This window comes from Andrographis paniculata, unplaced genomic scaffold (genome assembly GCF_009805555.1).
Source record: "Andrographis paniculata isolate CXL003 unplaced genomic scaffold, ASM980555v1 Contig15END, whole genome shotgun sequence".
Classification (NCBI taxonomy): Eukaryota; Viridiplantae; Streptophyta; class Magnoliopsida; order Lamiales; family Acanthaceae; genus Andrographis; species Andrographis paniculata.
In genome coordinates this window covers 1,329,365-1,349,498 of record NW_026137435.1, presented here as the reverse complement: position 1 = coordinate 1,349,498, position 20,134 = coordinate 1,329,365, and the positions used below count along the sequence as shown (strand labels likewise).

Sequence of the window (20,134 nt, the reverse complement as noted above, 5' to 3'; positions counted from 1 at the left end):
TTTTTTTTTTTTTTTTGTCTTTTAAATGAATATATAATTTATTTATAATATAATGAAAAGAAAAAAAATGGGGCGAAGAAGTAATAAAGTAGAAATAGAGGGGTACAACCGAAAATAGAAAGAAAAACAATCGATTTATGGATATATAGGAAAAGGGTAATACCAAGCCCCCCTTTCCTTTTCCCTTTTTGCTGCTCCTGCTTTTAATTGTTTTTGAATTCAATCTCTCCTCCTTCCTTCCGACCGCCACCACCGCCGCCGCCGCCGCCGCCGCACCACTGCCATTAATAACCACTCCTCACCTCCTACTCTACGCTCCTCCATCTTCCTCCTGCACGCCATCACTCTGCTCTTATCTTTTCCATTTTTAGACATAGACAGATTCGCCATCGCCTGCACGCGCTATATATAAACATACCTCTGTGTTCGTGTCTGTGTGTGGGGTAGAAATTGGGGAAAAGTTTGCTTGCGTTTGGCTTAGGGCTGCAATCCCGAGGATAGGATACGATTGGAGGAAGAAATCGCCGATTTTCGATTGATTGATTTGCCCAGTGGTGTTCAATTAGGGATTTGGATTTGGATTTGGATTTGTTGGCTATGTGATGCATCAGAAGAAATCGGAAGTACAGATCGGAAAAGACAGCAGCGGCGTCTCTTCCGATTTCAATCCCACTCCGCCGCTACCGCCGGCGTCCCTCACGCAGAAGCATCCCCACCCTTCCAATCCGCCGGCCGTCCATCCGCCGTCCTCCGCCGCCCATACGACGCTGCAGATCCTAATCGACGCCGAGAATGAGCAGAATGACGGTTTTGCCCTCAAGCGCGCCCCCTTCAAGAGGTCTCCTCAGCAGCAGCAGAGGCAACAGCGCTTTGCCAAGACCCCCACCCTCTCCAACGCTCTGCACAACTACGGCCGCGCCGTCTCTCCGCCGCCGGACCACCATCACCATCACCACCACCGCCCGGCGAATTTCAATCTCTTCTACAACAGGTCTCACAACTTCCTGACACACTTCCACCACCAGTTCCGCCACCTGCGCCGCCGGCTGCGCCTCCACGTCCGCCTGATTCTCCTCCTCAGCCTCCCTTTCTTCTACTTTTTAGTATCCCATCCTTCCAGCTCTTTTATCCTCGATTTCCTATCGGCTTTCGCCTTCTCCGCTGCCCTCCTTTTCTCCCTTAACTTAGCCATCCCAAGGCTCCCCACCATAAGACTCTTCCTGTCCAGATCACTCCCGCTCAAGATATCTGCGAAGGACCGAATCTCCCGCCCACATTTGCCTGTCTTTTGGTCGATAGGGTCTCGAGCAAAACCAGACAAGAAGGCGATCACAGGATGCTACGTGCAAGCCTACAGCAATGGGGATGTGTTCGAGGGAGAGTTTCACAAGGGCAAGTGTTCGGGGAGTGGAGTGTATTACTATTACATGAGTGGAAGATACGAAGGGGATTGGATCGACGGCAAGTATGATGGTTATGGGGTGGAGACATGGGCGAGAGGGAGCCGATATAGAGGGCAGTATCGACAAGGTCTTAGGCATGGTTTCGGAGTGTATAGGTTTTACACGGGGGATGTGTACGCCGGGGAATGGTCTAATGGGCAGAGCCATGGATGTGGGATTCATACCTGTGAGGATGGGAGTCGATATGTTGGAGAATTTAAGTGGGGTGTTAAGCATGGCCTTGGACATTACCATTTCAGGTATAGCTGCTGATAATTGGTTTCTTATGTGTTGCATTTTGCATTTTGGTTTTTTGATGTTAGCTATATAAGCATACCCCAATGGACTAGCTTTTCGAATAGGTTGAATGTATTCTTTTGACTATTATTTGTGCAGCTTTGAGTATTGATACTCTTAAGAACCATTTAGTTGTTTGTGCAAAAAAATTATTCTAAGCATGGTATGAAATAGGGTTTCGAATGACATGTGCTTCTAGCTGCTGGAATTTGGGGATATATTAGGTTATCTTATTAGAAACTTGCTCAAAACGAAGGTCTTGTGGTGTTTGATATTGTCTGTTATTATCTTGTTATTCTTGTTGCTAGCAATATAATTCTCTTCAACTTTTAGTAGATTTTTCTGATGCTGTGTGATGCTTAATGGTTGGTTTATAGCAAGCCAAGCAGAATCTACGAGCAAGAAGATGGTTTTAGACGAATAAATGGTGTTGATTTTTCTTGTTTATGCATCTGCATACTTAATAAAATCTATTGGGTTGATGAAGATGCGATATTCTGGTGTTGTTGAGTCCAGGAATGGGGACAGGTATGCTGGAGAATATTTTGCTGATAAGATGCACGGATTCGGAGTGTATTTCTTTGCGAATGGGCACCGCTATGAGGGTGCTTGGCACGAGGGTAGAAGGCAGGGGCTTGGAATGTACACTTTCAGAAATGGCGAAACTCAGTCTGGCCATTGGCAGAATGGAATTCTTGATGTCCCAAGCACGCAGAGTGCTAGCTATCCCGTTTCTCCTGTTGCCGTAAACCACTCCAAAGTTCTTAATGCTGTTCAGGTAATAAGTTTCCCTTATTGTTCTTCACATTTACCCGACATTATTCTCGCTTTGATGATAACACTGATGCTTTCTTGAATTATCCCGGGAAGTTTAAAGCTGAGCCCTTTTCCGAAACTCTGATAAAACAATTTGGCAGTGTAATGTAATGATGCAGAACAGAAAATGGAAATGTTGGTTATAATCTCGAAGAATCTCTAATGAGCTTATGTTTTGATCTTATTAGGAAGCTCGACGAGCTGCTGAGAAAGCCTATGAAGTGAGTAAGGTTGACGAGAGAGTGAACCGAGCAGTTACTGCAGCCAATAAGGCGGCCAATGCTGCTCGAGTGGCTGCAGTGAAGGCTGTGCAGAAACAAATGCACCGCAGAAGCGGGAGTGACGAGAATCCGATACCCATTGCATAATACAAACTGCGAGCCTTATGGGGCAGTCTTCTTGCTGATGACGACGATGACACACACCGCCAATAATTAGTACGCGAACTGGGGTTTGTCCGAACATGGCAGGCAAGATCTTCTCTGGTTTCCTTGCACTACAACGCAAGCTGAATTTTCGTCAGCAGCCGGTGTTTCGATAGTAAGCATCAGAGTGTTGGGAGGAGAGAGACATGAAGATGATCTCTCTCTCTCTCTCTCTCTCTCTCTCTCTCTCTCTCTCACAGTCTCTGTCTCTGTCTCTCTTTGTTATTGTGTTTTTGGTATTTTGGTATATGGTTGGCGTGTTTTGTGTATGTATAGTATAGTATAGTATAGGAAATGTTAAGTTTGAGTGGTGCTGTGGTGGTGAGGGAAACCCCTTGCCACATACTTGCTTACTAATCACCACACCACTGCTCTCTCTCTCTCTCTAGATTTCTCTGTCTCTGTCTAGAATGTGAGGGTTGGGAAGGAGGGAGGAGAGCATATGACTGACAGACAGACAGAAAGACACACACTGCTAATCAAGAAACTGCTTCTTAATAGAGAGGTGTAATATTTTCAACTTAACTTCTACTACTTTATTAGGGGCTTCTTTCTTTTACTTACTTAATTGCCTGCCTGCTGCTCATTCTGAATCATCTATCTGTCTCTCTCTCTCTGGGTATGTATTGTATTGAATGTGCAGAGATATATATATATATATATATGTTTTGGTGTGGAGAGAGAGTGAGAGTGAGAGAGTTTAGTTAAGATTAATTGATTGATGAATGATGGGATTATTATTGTGTTGGATTGGGAGAGAGAGAGTGATGGATAGAAGTAGAAGTGTTTTTATTTATGATTTGATTTAGTATTATAGTGATGGATGATAGATATTGATTGGTGTTTGATATTAGAAATGGATAGGATTGGATTGGATTGGTGATGGCTGCTGCAATTTCACTGTAATGTAGAACACAGCAGCATTGGAACTTGGGTGTGGGGTGGGTGGGGTGGGGTGGGGTTGAAATGAATCAAGTATGATGATCATGTATCTACTTTCCATATTTAATGCATTTCTTATCCATCAATTGAATCAACAAGTACTATTACATTAAGGACTCAATAATAAGTTGAGCAAACTCGGTTTATTATTTACTTTTCTATCCCACCTATTATCTTAGAGCATGTTTAGTTTAAGAAAAAATTGGTTTGATTTTAGTACTAAAATATTGTACCATGGAATATTTTGTAGGAAGAAAAATTATTTTTTTTTCGAGAAATATGCAAAATCTAAATAGTAAATTTGAAAAGTAAAAAACAAATTCTTACAATTTTTATTTTATGTACGTTTCACATCATGTTACCTTTTTTTTAAAAAAAAAAATTATATATTTTAAATTTTATAATTTATCTAATTTTAATTAGATTAATTAATTATTTTAATTTTAACATATATTTATTTTATATTATATTGTAATTAATTTTATTAAGTATATTTTTAATTATTTATTAATTATATTTCCCATAAATTCTTTTGGATATCGTAATTGTAATTAGGGACATATATAAATAAAAATTTCTAATATCATACGACTCTTGAACCAACACCAACGCGGGATTTTCTAATGTCCATTTAGATCAAGTATTATCCATTAAATAATAATAATAATAATTATTATTATTATTATTATAATAAATAATCATATTAAATATTTTTTTATTTAATATATTACCAAATAATAATAATAATAATAATAATAATAATAATAAGTTTATGTTCCAAATATTAAATTAAACATTTGGTTATATCAAACACTATTCATTACAATTTTTTTGCATTTTCAAGCCATAACATTCAAACCTATGGGTTTACTTTTAAAGATTTTATTATTTTTATTATTATTATTTTTCTAAATATATCAAATCAAACTTTTATTTTTTATTTATTATATTACACTATAATTTATTTTTACATCAAACATGTATCATGTTAACAATTATTTCAATTTAAAATTTTATTATTTAAAACAAAAAAACAAAATCAAAATATTACAAGTAAATACATATGCATATATAGTTAACATATACGTTCATCGGACATAATTATATCATTATTTGTTTTAATTTTCATGTCATACAAGCACAAAAATCCCTACAGAGAGAATATTAAGGGTGTGCTTGTTTAGAATTTGGATAATAAAATTTCTGAATTAAAATAGTGATATAATATGATACTTTAAATATAAAAATTATTTTATAGTTAAAAAAATAAAAAAAATAGATATTTAATTTGATATTTCTAGAATAAAAGGATTTGATAAAGAAAACACCCAAATTATTTGAAATATCACTGTGTGTGTTTGTTTGGGGGTTTAGATTTTGGATTTGGACTTGAATAGTAAAAATTTTGAATGTAAAATTAATTTTTGGTATAATATCAAAAATAAAAAATAAGTGTTTGATTTGATATTTTTGAGAGAAAATTTTGGATGAATAGTAGGATTTTGACAAAATCCTACAAACGATTTTTTTCCTTTTTTTTTTTCTTTTTTTTTTTTTTTTTTAAAGGCAAACAAATCAAAACCACTCATTTGTTTCCTATTGGAAAGCCTTATAAGCTATGCGAAAAGCCCAAAACAGCTCAGTATATGAAGTGCACTATAAATTATACTATCGTATAATTTATAAAACAGTCTAAATAATATATCCATCGTTCTATAAAAGTAACCCCATTATAATGGATACAATTTTTTTTTTTTTTAAAAAAAAAAAAACTATTTTATTAAAAAGTAAAAAAAAAAAAAAATTAATTTGAGGTACTTTCGTAGATTTAGTAATTAATTAAAGAAAATAAAAAAAATAATTATAATAAATAATATTGAATAAAGAATACAAATTAAATATTAAATTTTTTAATTTATTAAAAGTAGTCATAAAATAAATTTAACTAACGGAAAAAAAATAAAAAATAAATAAATAAATAAAAATGAGAATAAGTATTACATGCAATCGAAAAATTAGTGAACTTTTGCTTGTATTTTACGACATGTTGCACTATTATAAACCTTCAAAAAAGAAAAAAAAACACCATTCAAATGCATAATATTTCAAATACCAACACACCCACCCCACCCCACCCCACCCCACCCGTCCGTAACCAACATGTTAAAAGTTTAATAGCTAAAACCTGAAGTTAAAGTATCATCTAAAAGAGTAAAAGCTTAAAAAAGCAGTTGAATAAAACCAAGTTGAAGATAAAGCAGCAAGGCAACAAACACCCAATGGCAAGATTATTTAGAAGATGGTAAAAAAAGCAGCGAAAATCGAGTGCCGATATCCCGTCGGGTTTGAGCTGATTCCATGTGTTTTAAGCATGCATTATTATGTTTCCACATTATATCCTAAGATACGAAATGCATTGAAGATTTTAAGGCAGTTAAAGCAGAGGTACCTGTGACAGAGCTAAGAGCCGGCTCGGCGAACTGAATCCCAGATTTGGCACGCTGCATTCCAAATGCCAGAGGAGGCGACGCCGAGTGCCAAGGCCTGTGGGTAACTGGGCTTGGAGTCGAGCTTGGATTCGATGTGGAGGAGACGAGAATGGAGTGTGTCCAGCTTGGTTGAGGCGGGGGCGCCCTTGGTGGTGTTTTGGGAGTTGGTCTTTCGGCTATCTGTCACTAACTTGAATAGTGCTCCCTGTAGGTCCTGAATCACTTTGAGGGAGGCTTCTTGAGTTTCCATCCCCTGTTTCTCGTAGTGAGACACCATTTCACGCGGGCTCGGCATTCTTCTACGCTGCTTCTTGTTATCATTATTTTTCTTAGCTTCTGCATTTGCATTTACATTTGCATTTGAATTTGCATTTGCATTTGACTGCGCAGCACTCATTTGCTCTGCTACAAGTGTTTTCTCCATGGCTTCGGGCAGGCTAACCTGCAGATATGTCCACTACGCAATTACTTTATATTCTATTTTCGACTCCCAAATTCTAATATGGATTTTAGACTCAGACACAAGAATGAAAACCATAATGATAGAGTGTGCAAATGCCGTGTACGGTCTGAAAGGGTCATGTAAAATGAACTTGTATTCATCCTAAGATATGTGAGTTGAAAAGCTATGCAGAAAATATTTTCACCTCGAAATACGTCTTGCACTTAACAAACAAGTAATAAGCAACAATCTATGGAGCTATAACATTACAAATTCCTAACTCGGAATTTCAATAGTAATTTGATACGAGGCAGTAAATTCAGGTGTTGATTAAAAGATAGCAAGCAAATTATCACCCCTAAGCAACTCCACTAGGCCCGATTAAGCTCTAATGACATACTTAAATACAAGATTAAGACAGGTTCATCAAGGATCTTAGTATCTTATTGCCTTACAGAGTGGATAGCCGGTGTTGAAAATCACTGGATGAAGTAAGTGGCGAGTTGATGAATGAACAAAAAAGAAGACATGAGTGATTAATAGCGGAAAAAATAAAAAGCTTTTATATTTGTCGCATTTCAGGTAATAAAAAAGAACAGAAAACAAATTGATTCCATTCATGTTTCACAAATGAAAGATAACCTACTAATTCAAGAGTTTGAGAAAGAAGACATACTTGAATGCTGTGAATAATAATATAATTACATTTTAATATGATTCATATCCCAAACATGGCAAACAAACAGTCACAAACTATAATAAACAGGCAGACGAATGGTTAAAGAACCAAAAAAAGATTTTCGTCCTGACCTCAACATTGAAGTTTTGTTCACTCTGTATATGAAAGGAATCTACAGTAATCTTACGTTCTTTCTTTGTAATTGAAAGATGCTTTCACTCCCCAAATTAAGCCGTTTCCACCCTAAAACTTTTCTTTTAGTGTTCCGCTCTCAATCACTGCTTCTATGTAAAACCTATGCTGGAGGAAAAAAACAAATCATACACATATCCTTTTAACTAAGAACATATCCATGGATTCTAATGAAACATCTTCTCTCAAGTTATTTTAGCATCCCCATCACTAGAGCATATGGTCATCTATTATCATTTCGACTACTCAAAGAAGAAACAAGTAACAAAGAAACAAGAAGTAGCCCTCAATGCCATAAACACGCTTGACATCCTCTCAACAATAAAACAACAGCAATTCACTGCACATCAATTACGAAATAACAGTTAATCAACAAAAACAGAAACACAAAAAACGCATTAAGGCCACAGTTACTCCAGTGAACAATCTTCCCTATAATAAACCATGACAAAATCATTTCAACAACAAATGTGATGTAGCTCCAATTCAATTTCATAATTCAGGAAACTTTTTCAGAAAAATTCTCAGCAATCCAGTTAACTAAACGAAAACTAACTCGTAAAACAACAACAACAATAATAATAATAAAGCAACGAAACCATCATATTCACAACATTTCGATATTTCTGAAACTCCGCTCGCATTCTCAGGGCTTCTAAACGGAAAAAAAAAACGTCGAAACTTACTAGAGAGAGACGAATTCTAGGCAGCGGCGACGGCGGTTGGAGCAGTGGTTGGTTGAGACTTGAGAGGGTAAGGCACGGAGAGACTCGCTCAATAAAACTGAACGATGCTTCAAAACCGCTAATATCTACAAAAATTGCAGAGAGGCCCTTCAGTTTATATAAAATTCGTTTCCATTTAGTTAATGGACCGACACTTTTGAGCCCATTGGGCCTAAGGAAATAGATTATCGGCTTAAAGATATTGTAATGGATTTGGGTTCAAATTTTAGCAGCATAAATTAAAGACCATGCATAATCTAACTTATTAATATTTAAAAATTATTGTTATTATTATTATCATTTTTTTAAGATCACAACAACAATGCGCTTTGTTTACCGGTAAGATTTTATCCATAATTTTACTATTTTAATTTTTTTTCCTAAAAAAAAATCAAATTAAATACCCAATTTTTATTTATTTTATTACACTAAAATCTAATTTTGCAATTTAATCATCACATTAACACATATTTATATCACATCAAACAACTATTTCAATTCAAAATTTTACTATTCAAAATTAAAATCCAAAACCAAAATCTCACAACTAAACACACAGTATAATTAGCATTTTTATTACTACTATCTATTTTGTATAATAAATAAAATACTAGCCTAAATTTTATAATTAAGCTTATTACTCCTTCCGTCCTTGCTAATTTGTCCAATTTAGATTAGGAACGGAATTTTAAATATTTTGTAATTAGTGAGTAATTAAAAAGTATATTAGTAAAAAAAATTATGATTTTATAAAAATAATTTGAAATTAAGATTAAAATAACTAAATAGTTTCATTAAAATAAAAATATATATATAAATTATGAACTTTAAATATAATTAAAGTTTATAATTGTATTTCAAATGAAAAAGATAAATTATATGGAACAAATAAAAATTAGAATAATAGATAAATTAAGTGGGACATAGAATATATATTTAACATTCATAGTTATATAACTAGAATTTAGTAGCAATTCTAATCCAACCCACTAAAGCATTGTTTTGTTAATTTAAATAAATAGTGCTATAAATAAATGTAACGTAAAATTGAGTCAAGAATGATTTTTTTTTTTTTTTTTTTCGAAAATTAGATACCTCCGATAATGCTTCCGATGGTCGGCGTTCTTATTCAAATGAGAGAAGAACTGAACTTGAGAAAATGTTTGTTGGTGTTTTTAGCGGAGAGGACCTGCATTTTCACTGTGCCAAAATGACAATGAATCAATTACGATCTTAATTATCGATGTAATTTTATTCTAATTTCAAACTTCCGTTTAAGCTGGTCGTAATTTATTCTAATTTTAAAGATTTCGTTTGAAACGATTGTAATTTATTCTAATTTTAAATTATCATTTTAAACAATCGTAATTTATTCTAATTTCAAACTTTCTATTTGAAACGATTGTAATTTATTCTAACTTCAAACCTTCAATTTGAGATTATAATAAATCTATCGATAGGATAAAATTTCATCCAGATAATCCTGCTACTTAAGCTATATACCTGAGTTTAACTTAAAGCTGTACAATTTGATTTGTTTTAAAACAGACAAAATAGTCAAAATATTAAAAAACCTCATATCCAGTAAATAAATAATTTTTATTTATTTCATCCAAATTAATATAATTAACTTGGTTTATCGGCTCGTCGCAATTTCACTTACCGATTAATGCGTTCGGTAGATTTCAAATTTAATTTGCTAACATTAAATTTCACTGATTAAATAACTGATTATCCAACAGAGATGGCCAATAGAACGATCATTTCCATATAAATTTTCCAATCAAGTACAGATATGGACATTAGTTGATGATATAAGTTGCAGTGGGACTTTGGCTAAATAGGTCTGACATATTTTAAAAATATTTGGTTTAAATTTGGCTGTAAAAACTCTAAAAACCATTTTTAAAAATCTGGCATAGTTTACAAACTTATTTAAAAGACTACATAATATTTTTATTTATTTACAAATGTAGTATTAGAAATAAAAAAATAAAGTATATATAATTATTTAATATATATAAATTAAAAAAATATATTTTTTATAATAAATTTATAATTAAAATTACTTAGATAAATATTATTGTTAAGTCGAAAGTTATTCTTAATATATAATAATAAAATAATATTTTTATAAAAAAAAAATAATAATAAATCGGTCGGTCGGTTAATTAAAAAGATTTTTTTTAAGTCTAAGTTTATTCTATTTAAGTAGAAAAACTTTTTAAAAAATTTGGATTTGATATTTCTGTATGTTTTATTATACCACTTGAGTTTGATAAGAATGTTGAATAACAGATCTATTCAAAAACAAAGTGAACAAACTTAATTATTTTTTTGATAAAATATTTTAAAATTAACAAAAACACAAAATTTAATTTAATCTAAATTAGATTTTGTGTTTGTTTGGAGGATTGAATTTTAAATCAACTATTCATCCAATTTTTTTCTCCAAAAAATATCAAATCAAACACCTATTTTTTCATTTTTCATATTATACTCCCTCCGTCCCAAACACCGTGCAACATTTGTATTTTGCATGGTATTTTAGGTGGAGAGTATTAAGTATGATAATTTAAGATAATTTGGATATTAAGTGATGTGATTGGAGAGAAAAATGATTATTTATTTTTTTATTTGAGTGATGTGATAGAATAAAGTGAATATGTATATAAATATTATTAATTATTTCTAAATTTTGAAATGTTGCAATGAGTTTGGGACAAACAAAAAATAAAATGTTGCAGAGTGTTTGGGACGGAGGGAGTACTAAAAATCAATTTTACATTCAAAATATCACATCAACACCTATTTATATCATATCATACAATTATTCAAATTCAAAATTTTTACTATTCAAATCTCAATCCAAATTCAAAATTATAGTATTAGCGCTGTTCAAACACAACCTAAAGTGTATCGAATTCTTCCCGTGCATGAGGCCACCGCTAAAATTTGATGGCTGACTGGATTTTGAACAGCGAATCAATTAAAGAGTTGACAATTATTTATTTATTTATTTTATTACAAAAATATTATTTAATATATTCTACTATATATTTTTTTATGACCATATTCTACTATTTTTGTTTATGTATGAACTTGTATAATTTAATTATACATTTATAATCAAATATCAGTTTTGAATGAACAGAATATTTTATGTATATTTTAATTTAAAGTATAATTTACACTATAAATAAAATACGTAATATTTCATACATTTTTACTAAAATACAAATGATATTATATAATTTATTTTTTCAATATCCCATGAATATTTCTTCTAATTAAAATTTTGTCTATGAGGTGGGATTTTTTAGTAAAGGGTCACGAAATGCATTTAAATAACAAAATAGATATATTTATTTATTCTCACTAATATTTTTATATTTTCATTGATTGAAAAATCTCTCTAAATTAGTACACCATTTTTTTTTTAATAGGACTATATATGCTAGTAGAAATGTATTTTAACAATTTAATTTTATTTATTTATTTATTTCTTGTTTTCTCTTAGTTAATAGTTTATTTTAAAATATATTTTTACAATTTCTTGCAGAAAACCGTTTTTTTATAATAAATATATAAATTTTAAAAAAAATTTAAAAAAAAGGTCAAAAGAACACACCCAATATAGTACTATTATGATATTCCATAATATAAATCACCTTGCCTTCAACAAAATTTTTGTTTTTATGGTTTGTATTTATATTTGATCATGTATTATTATTTTAATATAATTTTGAGGGATATCTTAAAAAAAGAATAATATGTTTTATTAGAAAAAAAAGAAGGAATTCATAATAAAAAAAAAACAAAATTTTATCTCTTAAATGGGATGATAGAGGCCATAAAGAATAAGTTTTTATAACTATATATATTTACTATTTCAATGTAATTTAAAATTGTTTAAAATAAAAAATGCTGTGTTTATCAAATGTCTAGAAGAATACAAAATAAAAAAATGCTCTATTTCAATGTAATTTAAAATTGTTTAAAATAGAAAATGCTCTGTTTATCAAATATCTAGAAGAATACAAAATAAAAAATGCTCTATTTCAATGTAATTTAAAATTATATCGATAATATAAAAAAAATATTAATATTTTATATTAAATATTAATTTTTTTAAATATATATATATTGGTATATAACAATATTCTATTAGTATATTAAATTATATTTATTAAATTAAAAAATGAATATATTTAACTATTCATAGCTCGTAGAATAAATCCATTCATAGTCAAAATTATACTAACTCTGTCTCTTAATTAAGTATTTATTTTTTTTTTTTTTCGTGTGTAGTATAAATTAAAATAAAATTATCTATTAGTACAATACAAATATAACGATATTTGTGTGGGAGTTGGACTTATAACCGTGAGGTCACCTGTCACACATAGTTCGCCTAGTGTGACTTACCTGTCGGGCATAGTTTATATGGTATAAGGTTCGGCCAAAATTTATTTAGTGAGCACTTTCAGATAGTGGTGGTGGATTCTCAAGTCAATGGATAAAAATATTTTAAATATTGAATACAACTACACAAAAAATAAATGAATATATTATTAAAAGACGAAGGGAGTATTATTTCAATCGCAAATCAATCTATTTATTTTTTTAACTTAGCATTATTATGCTTTCCCACATTATATCCTAAGATGTGAAAATGCATGCATTGAAGATTTAAGGCAGTTAAAGCATAGGTACCTGTAACAGCTAAGAGCCGGCCCTGCGAACCGAATCCCAGATTTGGCACGCTGCATTGCAAATGCCAGAAGAGGCGACGCCGAGCGCCAATGCCTGTGGGTAGCCGGGCTTGGAGTCGAGCTTGGATTCGAGGTGGAGGAGACGAGAATGGAGAGTGTCCAGCTGGTTGGAGGTTGTGTTCTGAGAGTCGGTCTTTCGACTATCTGTCAATAACTTGAATACTGCTCCCTGTAGGTTCTTGATCACTTTGAGGGAGGCTTCTTGAGTTTCCATCCCCTGTTTTTCGTAGTGAGACACCATTTCACGCGGGCTCGGCATTCTTCTAAGCTTCTTGTCGTCGTTCTTTTTTTTAGCTTCTGCATTTGCATTTGCATTTGAGTTTGAATTTGAATTTGTATTTGCAGCACTCATTTGCTCTTGTACAAGTGCTTTCTCCATGGCTTCGGGCAGGCAAACCTGCAGATATGTTCATTATGGAAATATTTTGAGAGTGTTTGGAAAGAGTTTTTTTTTTTTTTGAAGAATTTTTACGTTATTGAACAGTTTTTAATTTGTTTGGTAAATTAATTTTTTTAAATAATTATTTAGACTTAAAAAACTAATTTATCGGGTGTTTTAGAATAGTTTTTTAATTAATATTTTTTATTTTTTATTTGCCCTTAAAAATTTATTATGAATTTTATCCAAATAAATATATTTGGATTATTTATTAATTATATTATAATATTTTATTATATTATATATTTACTTTTATAAATTTATTTTAATTGTAAAACATATAAATTTATTAAAATTAACACAAAATAGGAAATATAAAAATTCATAATTTATTTTTATATTAAAATTATATTATATAAATTTTATACTAAAATTAAATTAAATAAATTGAAAATTATAAATATAATGAACTAATCGATATTTAACATAATAAATATATACACAAAAAAATTTATTATTTATTATTTTATATTTTATAGAAAAAAATTATTTATATTTTTCAATAAAAATATTTTTTTTTAAAAAAATCTAACTATAATAAAAATAAATACTATTTTATAACACTTTTGCAACATTCAATAACTAATAACAAAATTTCGAACATTCTAAACTCAAAAAATAATATATAAACCACTAATATCAAACAATTAAATCAGCTAACCGCTAACAGTTAATCAGCTAATTGTCAAACACGCCCTTTCTATTCTTTTGTCGACCCCTTTATATTCTTTTCTCGACCCCTTTATAATGAAAACCATAATGGTGGGAGTGTGCAAACATAAAAGAACAGAAAAGAAATTGATTCCATTCATGTTTCACAACTGAAAGACAACTAAACCTACCTATTCAAGAGTTTGACAAAGAAGACATTTTAATGGTGTTTTGTTGCATCAAGTACTAGAGCTCATCAAACTTTTATTCAGGTCACCATATGAGCTGAATAATTATGTAATTCAAGATTTTAAAAAAATAAAAAAATACTAACGTACTCTCAATCAACTTCTTAAAATTACTAAATCATAATTATAAATTATGTTTTGCGGGTAACGGATCAAAATTTCATCATCCTAACCCAACCTACCGCGGGTGGCGAGTTAAGCAGGCTAGCCCACGAGCTTTTAAAAATATTAATATTATAAAATTTTTGTAATTAATTTTAAAAATAGCTAAAAAATAGTTTTTGTAGAATTTAAATAATAAATATTTTAAAATAAATAACAAATATAAAAATTCTCAATTCTAAATCTTATTATTAGTTAATGTATTTAAAAAAATTAATAATAAAAAATATTTTAGTGTAAAATAAAAAAAATATATATTATAAAATAATAAAATGAAAGAGGAACAAAAACAAATAATAAAATCTCAAAATAAATAAGATAGAGAAAAAAAAACAACATGTAGACAATATTCATTAATTTATTTAATCTAATAATAATATAAATTTTATTTTATTCGTCTTAATTAAAAATAATAATATGTTATTTATTAAATAAAGTGTATTACCCACTGTCCGTCCGCATTTTAATGGGTTTAAAAAATTACAATACAACCCTCCTTGGGTGGGGCGAGCCATCCCGACGGACTTAACCAATTTTTACGGCTCTACTTGACATCGTCTCAACGATAAAACAACAGTAATTCACTGCACATCAATCACGAAATAACAGTTCATCAAAAAAACCAAAAAAAACGCATTAAGGCCACAGTTACTCCAGCCAACAATCTTCAGTATAATAAACCTCGACAAAATCATTTCAACAGCAAATGTGACTCAATTTCATAATTCAGGAAACAGTTTCAGAAAAATTCTCAGCAATCCAGTTAACAAAACGAAAACGAAAACTAAATCATAAACAACAACAATAATAATAAAGCAACGAAACCATCAAATTCACAACATTTCGATATTTCTGCAACTCCGATTGCATTCTCAGGGAACCTAAACGGAAAAGAAAACATCGAAACTTACTAGAGAGAGGCGAATTCTACGCAGCTGCGACGGCGGTTGGAGCAGTGGTTGGTTGAGACATGAGAGGGTAAGGCACAGAGAGACTCGCTCTATAAAACTGAATGATCCTTCAAAACCGCTAATAGCTACAAAAATTGCAGAGAGGCCCTTCAGTTTATATAAAATTCGTTTCCATATAGTTAATGGGCCGACGCCTGTGAGCCTATTGGGCCTAAAAAAGTAAATTATTGGCTTAAAGATATTACCAATGGTTTTGGGTTTGAATCCCCGTATCACATTCACTATATTTTTATTATTATTATTATTATTATTATTATTATTATTATTTCAAACTACCAACTATTAAAAAAAATTAGCAGCATAAATTAAAGACCATGCATAATCTAAATTATAAATATTTACAAATTATTTATTTTTATTTTATTTTCTTAAGAACGCAACAACAATATAAATAGCATTTTTATTACTACTATCCATTTTGTATAATAAATACTCACTTCGTCCGTCTTTAGGATCACATTTACCTTTTGCGTGATTGTATTTAAAATTAAAAATATATTTATATTTGTATAATCTTTTGTACAAATGTCCTTCTATTAGTATTATAATAAACTAATTAAAGTATTCTTATAATTTTTTCTTAATTTGTACTACATTTTGATATAATAATTAATATTTAAATATCAATGTGCAAAAAGTAAATGAGACTCTTAGAGCTGCACGAAGGTAGTAAATTTTATTATATGTTTAACATTCATAGATATATAGTAAGAATTCATGACTTTATAACTGTTCGTGTCCTATTCATGAGACTTACAAGAGGCCTTTGATTGTTATAAATATAATACTATTCTGTCACATAACTAGGTATCCGTTTTCTTTTTTGTACAAAATTTTAAAAATATTAGTATTATATTGAGATTTAGTAGGAATAAATTAAAAATTACTAAATAACCTTATTAGTATTGTGTAATATAAAAGCAATGACATTTGTGTAATATATTATAAGTTGTAAGAGTATTTGTAATGTTAGATAGATAGTACCGTTACTAAAAAAATATATGAATACTTTGTTATGGAACAGATTAAAATAAAAAATAATAATAATTTATTATGGAACGGAGGGGTATTGCGATAAATAAATTTAGTGTAAAAAATTGAGTTGGCCAACAAAATATACAGACTGTAACGTTGTTACAAACATTTTCCTATGCACGTATTACTATTATAATAATAGTAATTATTATTATTATTAGTAACACATTGTATGCCGTAATTTTAACGTTATTTTCATTGTATAATTTTCTTATTCAATTTAGTGTGTGTTTGTTTGGGGTTTGGATTTTGAGTTGGGATTTGAATAGTACAAATTTTGAATTTGAATAGTTGTATGATGTGATATAAATAGGTGTTCGATGTAATACTTTGAATGTAAAATTGATTTTTAGTATAATATAAAAAATGCAAAATAGATGTTTGATTTGATGTTTTTGGGGAAAAAAAATTGGATGAATAGTGAATTTAAAATCCAATCCCTCAAACAAACACACTTATTTATCTTATAATTATTTTTATTTTTTTCAGAAAAAGTATCCCAGCAACACACAAAAATACTAAAATTTTAACTAAACAAAATTCTCATAAAAAATAAAATAAAAAAGTAAGAAATCAAAACAATTGTTCTTTCACAATTACGTTATTCAGAAAAAGAAAATCACATTTTCAGTAAAATACACTATTTTTTAAATAAATTATTCAAAAAATTAAGAAAACTATTTCACCCAAATAAAATCACAATTCTCCAAAATATTTTCAATTTTAATGAATAACATAAAAAATTTCAATAAATTAAACACTACAAATATTCTTCTAAAACAGTTACATTTTCATTAGAAATTTCTTTACCAACAATTTCAACAAAAATACACGAGGATGTGTTTATTTGGGGGTTTGAATTTTGAGTTGAGATTTAAATAGTAAAACTCTTGAATTTGAATAGTTGTATGATGTGATATAAATAGGTGTTGATGTGATATTTTGAATATAAAATTGATTTTTAGTATAATATAAAAAATAAAAAATAGGTATTTGATTTGATATTTTTGAGAGAAAAAATAGAATGAATAGTATATTTAAAATCCAATCCCCCAAACAAACACACCTTGACCTATTCACTTGATTTTATTTATTTATTTATTTTTGTGTTACGATACTCATAAAAATTATTGTGAAAATTACTTTTATTTTTTTATTTTTTATTTGACTTTTTGCGTGTTGATTTTTAAATATTAATTATGATATCAATATATAGTACAAATGAAGAAAAGAAAACAAAAATATATTTATTAGTCTTTTATAATATATATACAATAATATTTGTCGAGTAAATTATTCAAATATAAAAATATTTGTAATGTTAAGTACAATGACGCAAAAACCAAATAACAACCTTCTTGCGGGACGGAGGGAGTATATTCTTTGTTACAACAAATAATTTATACTTGCCTTTTATTTTGTACTACATTTAATATTATATTCCCTTCGTTTCAATTCAAAGTATTTTTTTTACCATTTTTGTATGTCTTATTTCAAAGTATTTATTTTTTATTTTAGATAAAATAATAATACATTAATACCAAAATATCCTTATCTTTTCTTAAATTATAAATATACCATTACACATACAATTATTTTATACAAAAAGTCTAGCGGATAAAAACGTCAAAATCTCTTACACACTTTTATTAATTAATAAAATACTATTATTATTTTTATTTTAATACAAAACCCCAAAAAGTCCTTTATGCACGAGGGAATATTTATTTATAAATGTGTCACTGTTGGTATTTTCAAATTCAAGTTCTCAAAAAGAATTTCTTTTTTCTCGTTTATTATCTTATTTATATATTTTAAAAATATTTATATTTTTTCATCACAATTAACTAATATAATGGAATATTATTATGTTTATTAGTAAAAATTATGTTCAAAGTATAAATTATTTTCACTGAATACTTTCTTCGTCAAATTTTTTTTGTACTATTTCTATTATGGTCCATCACACCTTATTTATTATTATTTTTTTAGTAAATATAATTATACACTTTAATTATATTTTATATTTCATAATTTATAATTTTTTTAATTTTAATTAAATTATTAAGTTATTTTAATATTAATCTATAATTAATTTTATTATATAATATTATTTTTATTAATACATTTCTTAATTATTTATTAATTATATTTTACTTAACTTCTCGGATTTACAATATATCGAACACAAAAAGTGGATAATACTTTTTACTATTTTCGTATCTCCGACCTCAAAATATCCCTTTCTTATTTTAAAAAAATAATAATAATACACTAATATCAAAGTACTCTTAATTTTACTTAAACTACAAATATACATTAGACGTAAAATTACTTTATATTTCATCTGTCCCAATACAATAGTCTTATTTATCATTTTTGTCCGTTCCAAAATAATAGTCTTATTTCCATAAATAACCATATCACAATAAAACTATCTATACTTTTTCATTTTTATTACACAATTGCCACTACTTTTTACACTAATACACTTACAAGGACAAAAAAGTCTTTTATTCATACTTTTTTACCGACTATTAATATAATATCAATATTTCTTAAATATGTATTCAACTCAATTAAAACTATATTTATGGAACCGATAGAGTATATAAAATCAAAATAAAAATATCAAATATTTTTACACATTTCACCAATAAAATACTAGTATTATTTATTAATTTATTATAAAATCTCACATAAGACCCATTTGATTTAAACAAGAAAAAGCATAGTATTATACTCTATTTTATCGCACATAATTTATCTCTATTTTATATTTTCGTCTTTCTCACATAACTTGTCATTTTCTTTTTTGAAAAATATGATTATCCATTCTAATTACATTTAAAATTTTACAGTTTTTTAAATCTTAATTAAACTATTTACTTATTTTAATTTTAATCTATAATTATTTTTACTAAATATTTAATAATACACTTTTAAATTACTAATTAATTATATTTTACCTAAATTCTCGTATCTACAATAAAATATATGAGATGGATGAAGTATTTATTAAGAGTATGTTTCTTTTGATAAATTTGAAAAAAAATTGGTTTAAATTTAGTACGAAAATAATATTTGATAGGATGTTTTGTATGAGAAAAAAAAATTGTACTCCCTCAGTCCCCCAATTCAATAGTCTTATTTATCATTTATCATTTTTGTCCGTCCCAAAACAATAGTTTCATTTCATAAATAACCATATCACTATAAAAATATCATTACTTTTTTATTATTATTATACAATTATTACTACTTTTTACACTAATACACTCGTAAAGACAAAAAATATATTATATCAATATTCCTTAAATCTCGTTTCAAATATATCTAGACGCAGAGTTCAAATAGTAAAATATTAGAAACTAGCCAAAGAAAACATACCCTAAAATTCGTAT

The 20,134-nt window shown here is 28.9% G+C and overlaps 3 protein-coding genes across 3 annotated transcripts; 1 reads left to right on the top strand and 2 right to left on the bottom strand.

The window, feature by feature from the left end:
• Window positions 1–161: 161 nt before the first annotated feature.
• LOC127261712 (uncharacterized) lies at window positions 162–3,530 on the top strand. The gene is made up of 3 exons (XM_051290047.1): window positions 162–1,702; window positions 2,256–2,517; window positions 2,744–3,530. Exons 1-3 carry the CDS (start codon window positions 603–605, stop codon window positions 2,921–2,923), a joined length of 1,542 nt encoding a protein of 513 aa, XP_051146004.1. The 5' UTR covers window positions 162–602; the 3' UTR covers window positions 2,924–3,530.
• A 2,657-nt stretch (window positions 3,531–6,187) lies between these two features.
• LOC127260148 (uncharacterized) lies at window positions 6,188–8,564 on the bottom strand. The gene is made up of 2 exons (XM_051287836.1): window positions 8,411–8,564; window positions 6,188–6,853 (listed from the first exon to the last, which is right to left on the bottom strand). The coding sequence occupies exon 2, from the start codon at window positions 6,833–6,835 to the stop codon at window positions 6,383–6,385; it is 453 nt and encodes a 150-aa protein (XP_051143793.1). The 5' UTR covers window positions 6,836–6,853; window positions 8,411–8,564; the 3' UTR covers window positions 6,188–6,382.
• A 4,466-nt stretch (window positions 8,565–13,030) lies between these two features.
• Window positions 13,031–15,737, bottom strand: LOC127262757 (uncharacterized). Its single transcript, XM_051291573.1, has 2 exons — window positions 15,636–15,737; window positions 13,031–13,621 (listed from the first exon to the last, which is right to left on the bottom strand). The coding sequence occupies exon 2, from the start codon at window positions 13,601–13,603 to the stop codon at window positions 13,175–13,177; it is 429 nt and encodes a 142-aa protein (XP_051147530.1). The 5' UTR covers window positions 13,604–13,621; window positions 15,636–15,737; the 3' UTR covers window positions 13,031–13,174.
• Between the last annotated feature and the right edge of the window lie 4,397 nt (window positions 15,738–20,134).

Excerpts from the sequence above, each read along its gene's own strand:
- LOC127261712 (XM_051290047.1), top strand. The coding sequence starts at position 603 with ATGCATCAGAAGAAATCGGAAGTACAGATCGGAAAAGACAGCAGCGGC. Across the intron at positions 1,703-2,255 it reads CTTGGACATTACCATTTCAG|GAATGGGGACAGGTATGCTG; the intron begins GTATAGCTGCTG and ends TGTTGAGTCCAG. Across the intron at positions 2,518-2,743 it reads AAGTTCTTAATGCTGTTCAG|GAAGCTCGACGAGCTGCTGA; the intron begins GTAATAAGTTTC and ends TGATCTTATTAG.
- LOC127260148 (XM_051287836.1), bottom strand. The coding sequence starts at position 6,835 with ATGGAGAAAACACTTGTAGCAGAGCAAATGAGTGCTGCGCAGTCAAAT.
- LOC127262757 (XM_051291573.1), bottom strand. The coding sequence starts at position 13,603 with ATGGAGAAAGCACTTGTACAAGAGCAAATGAGTGCTGCAAATACAAAT.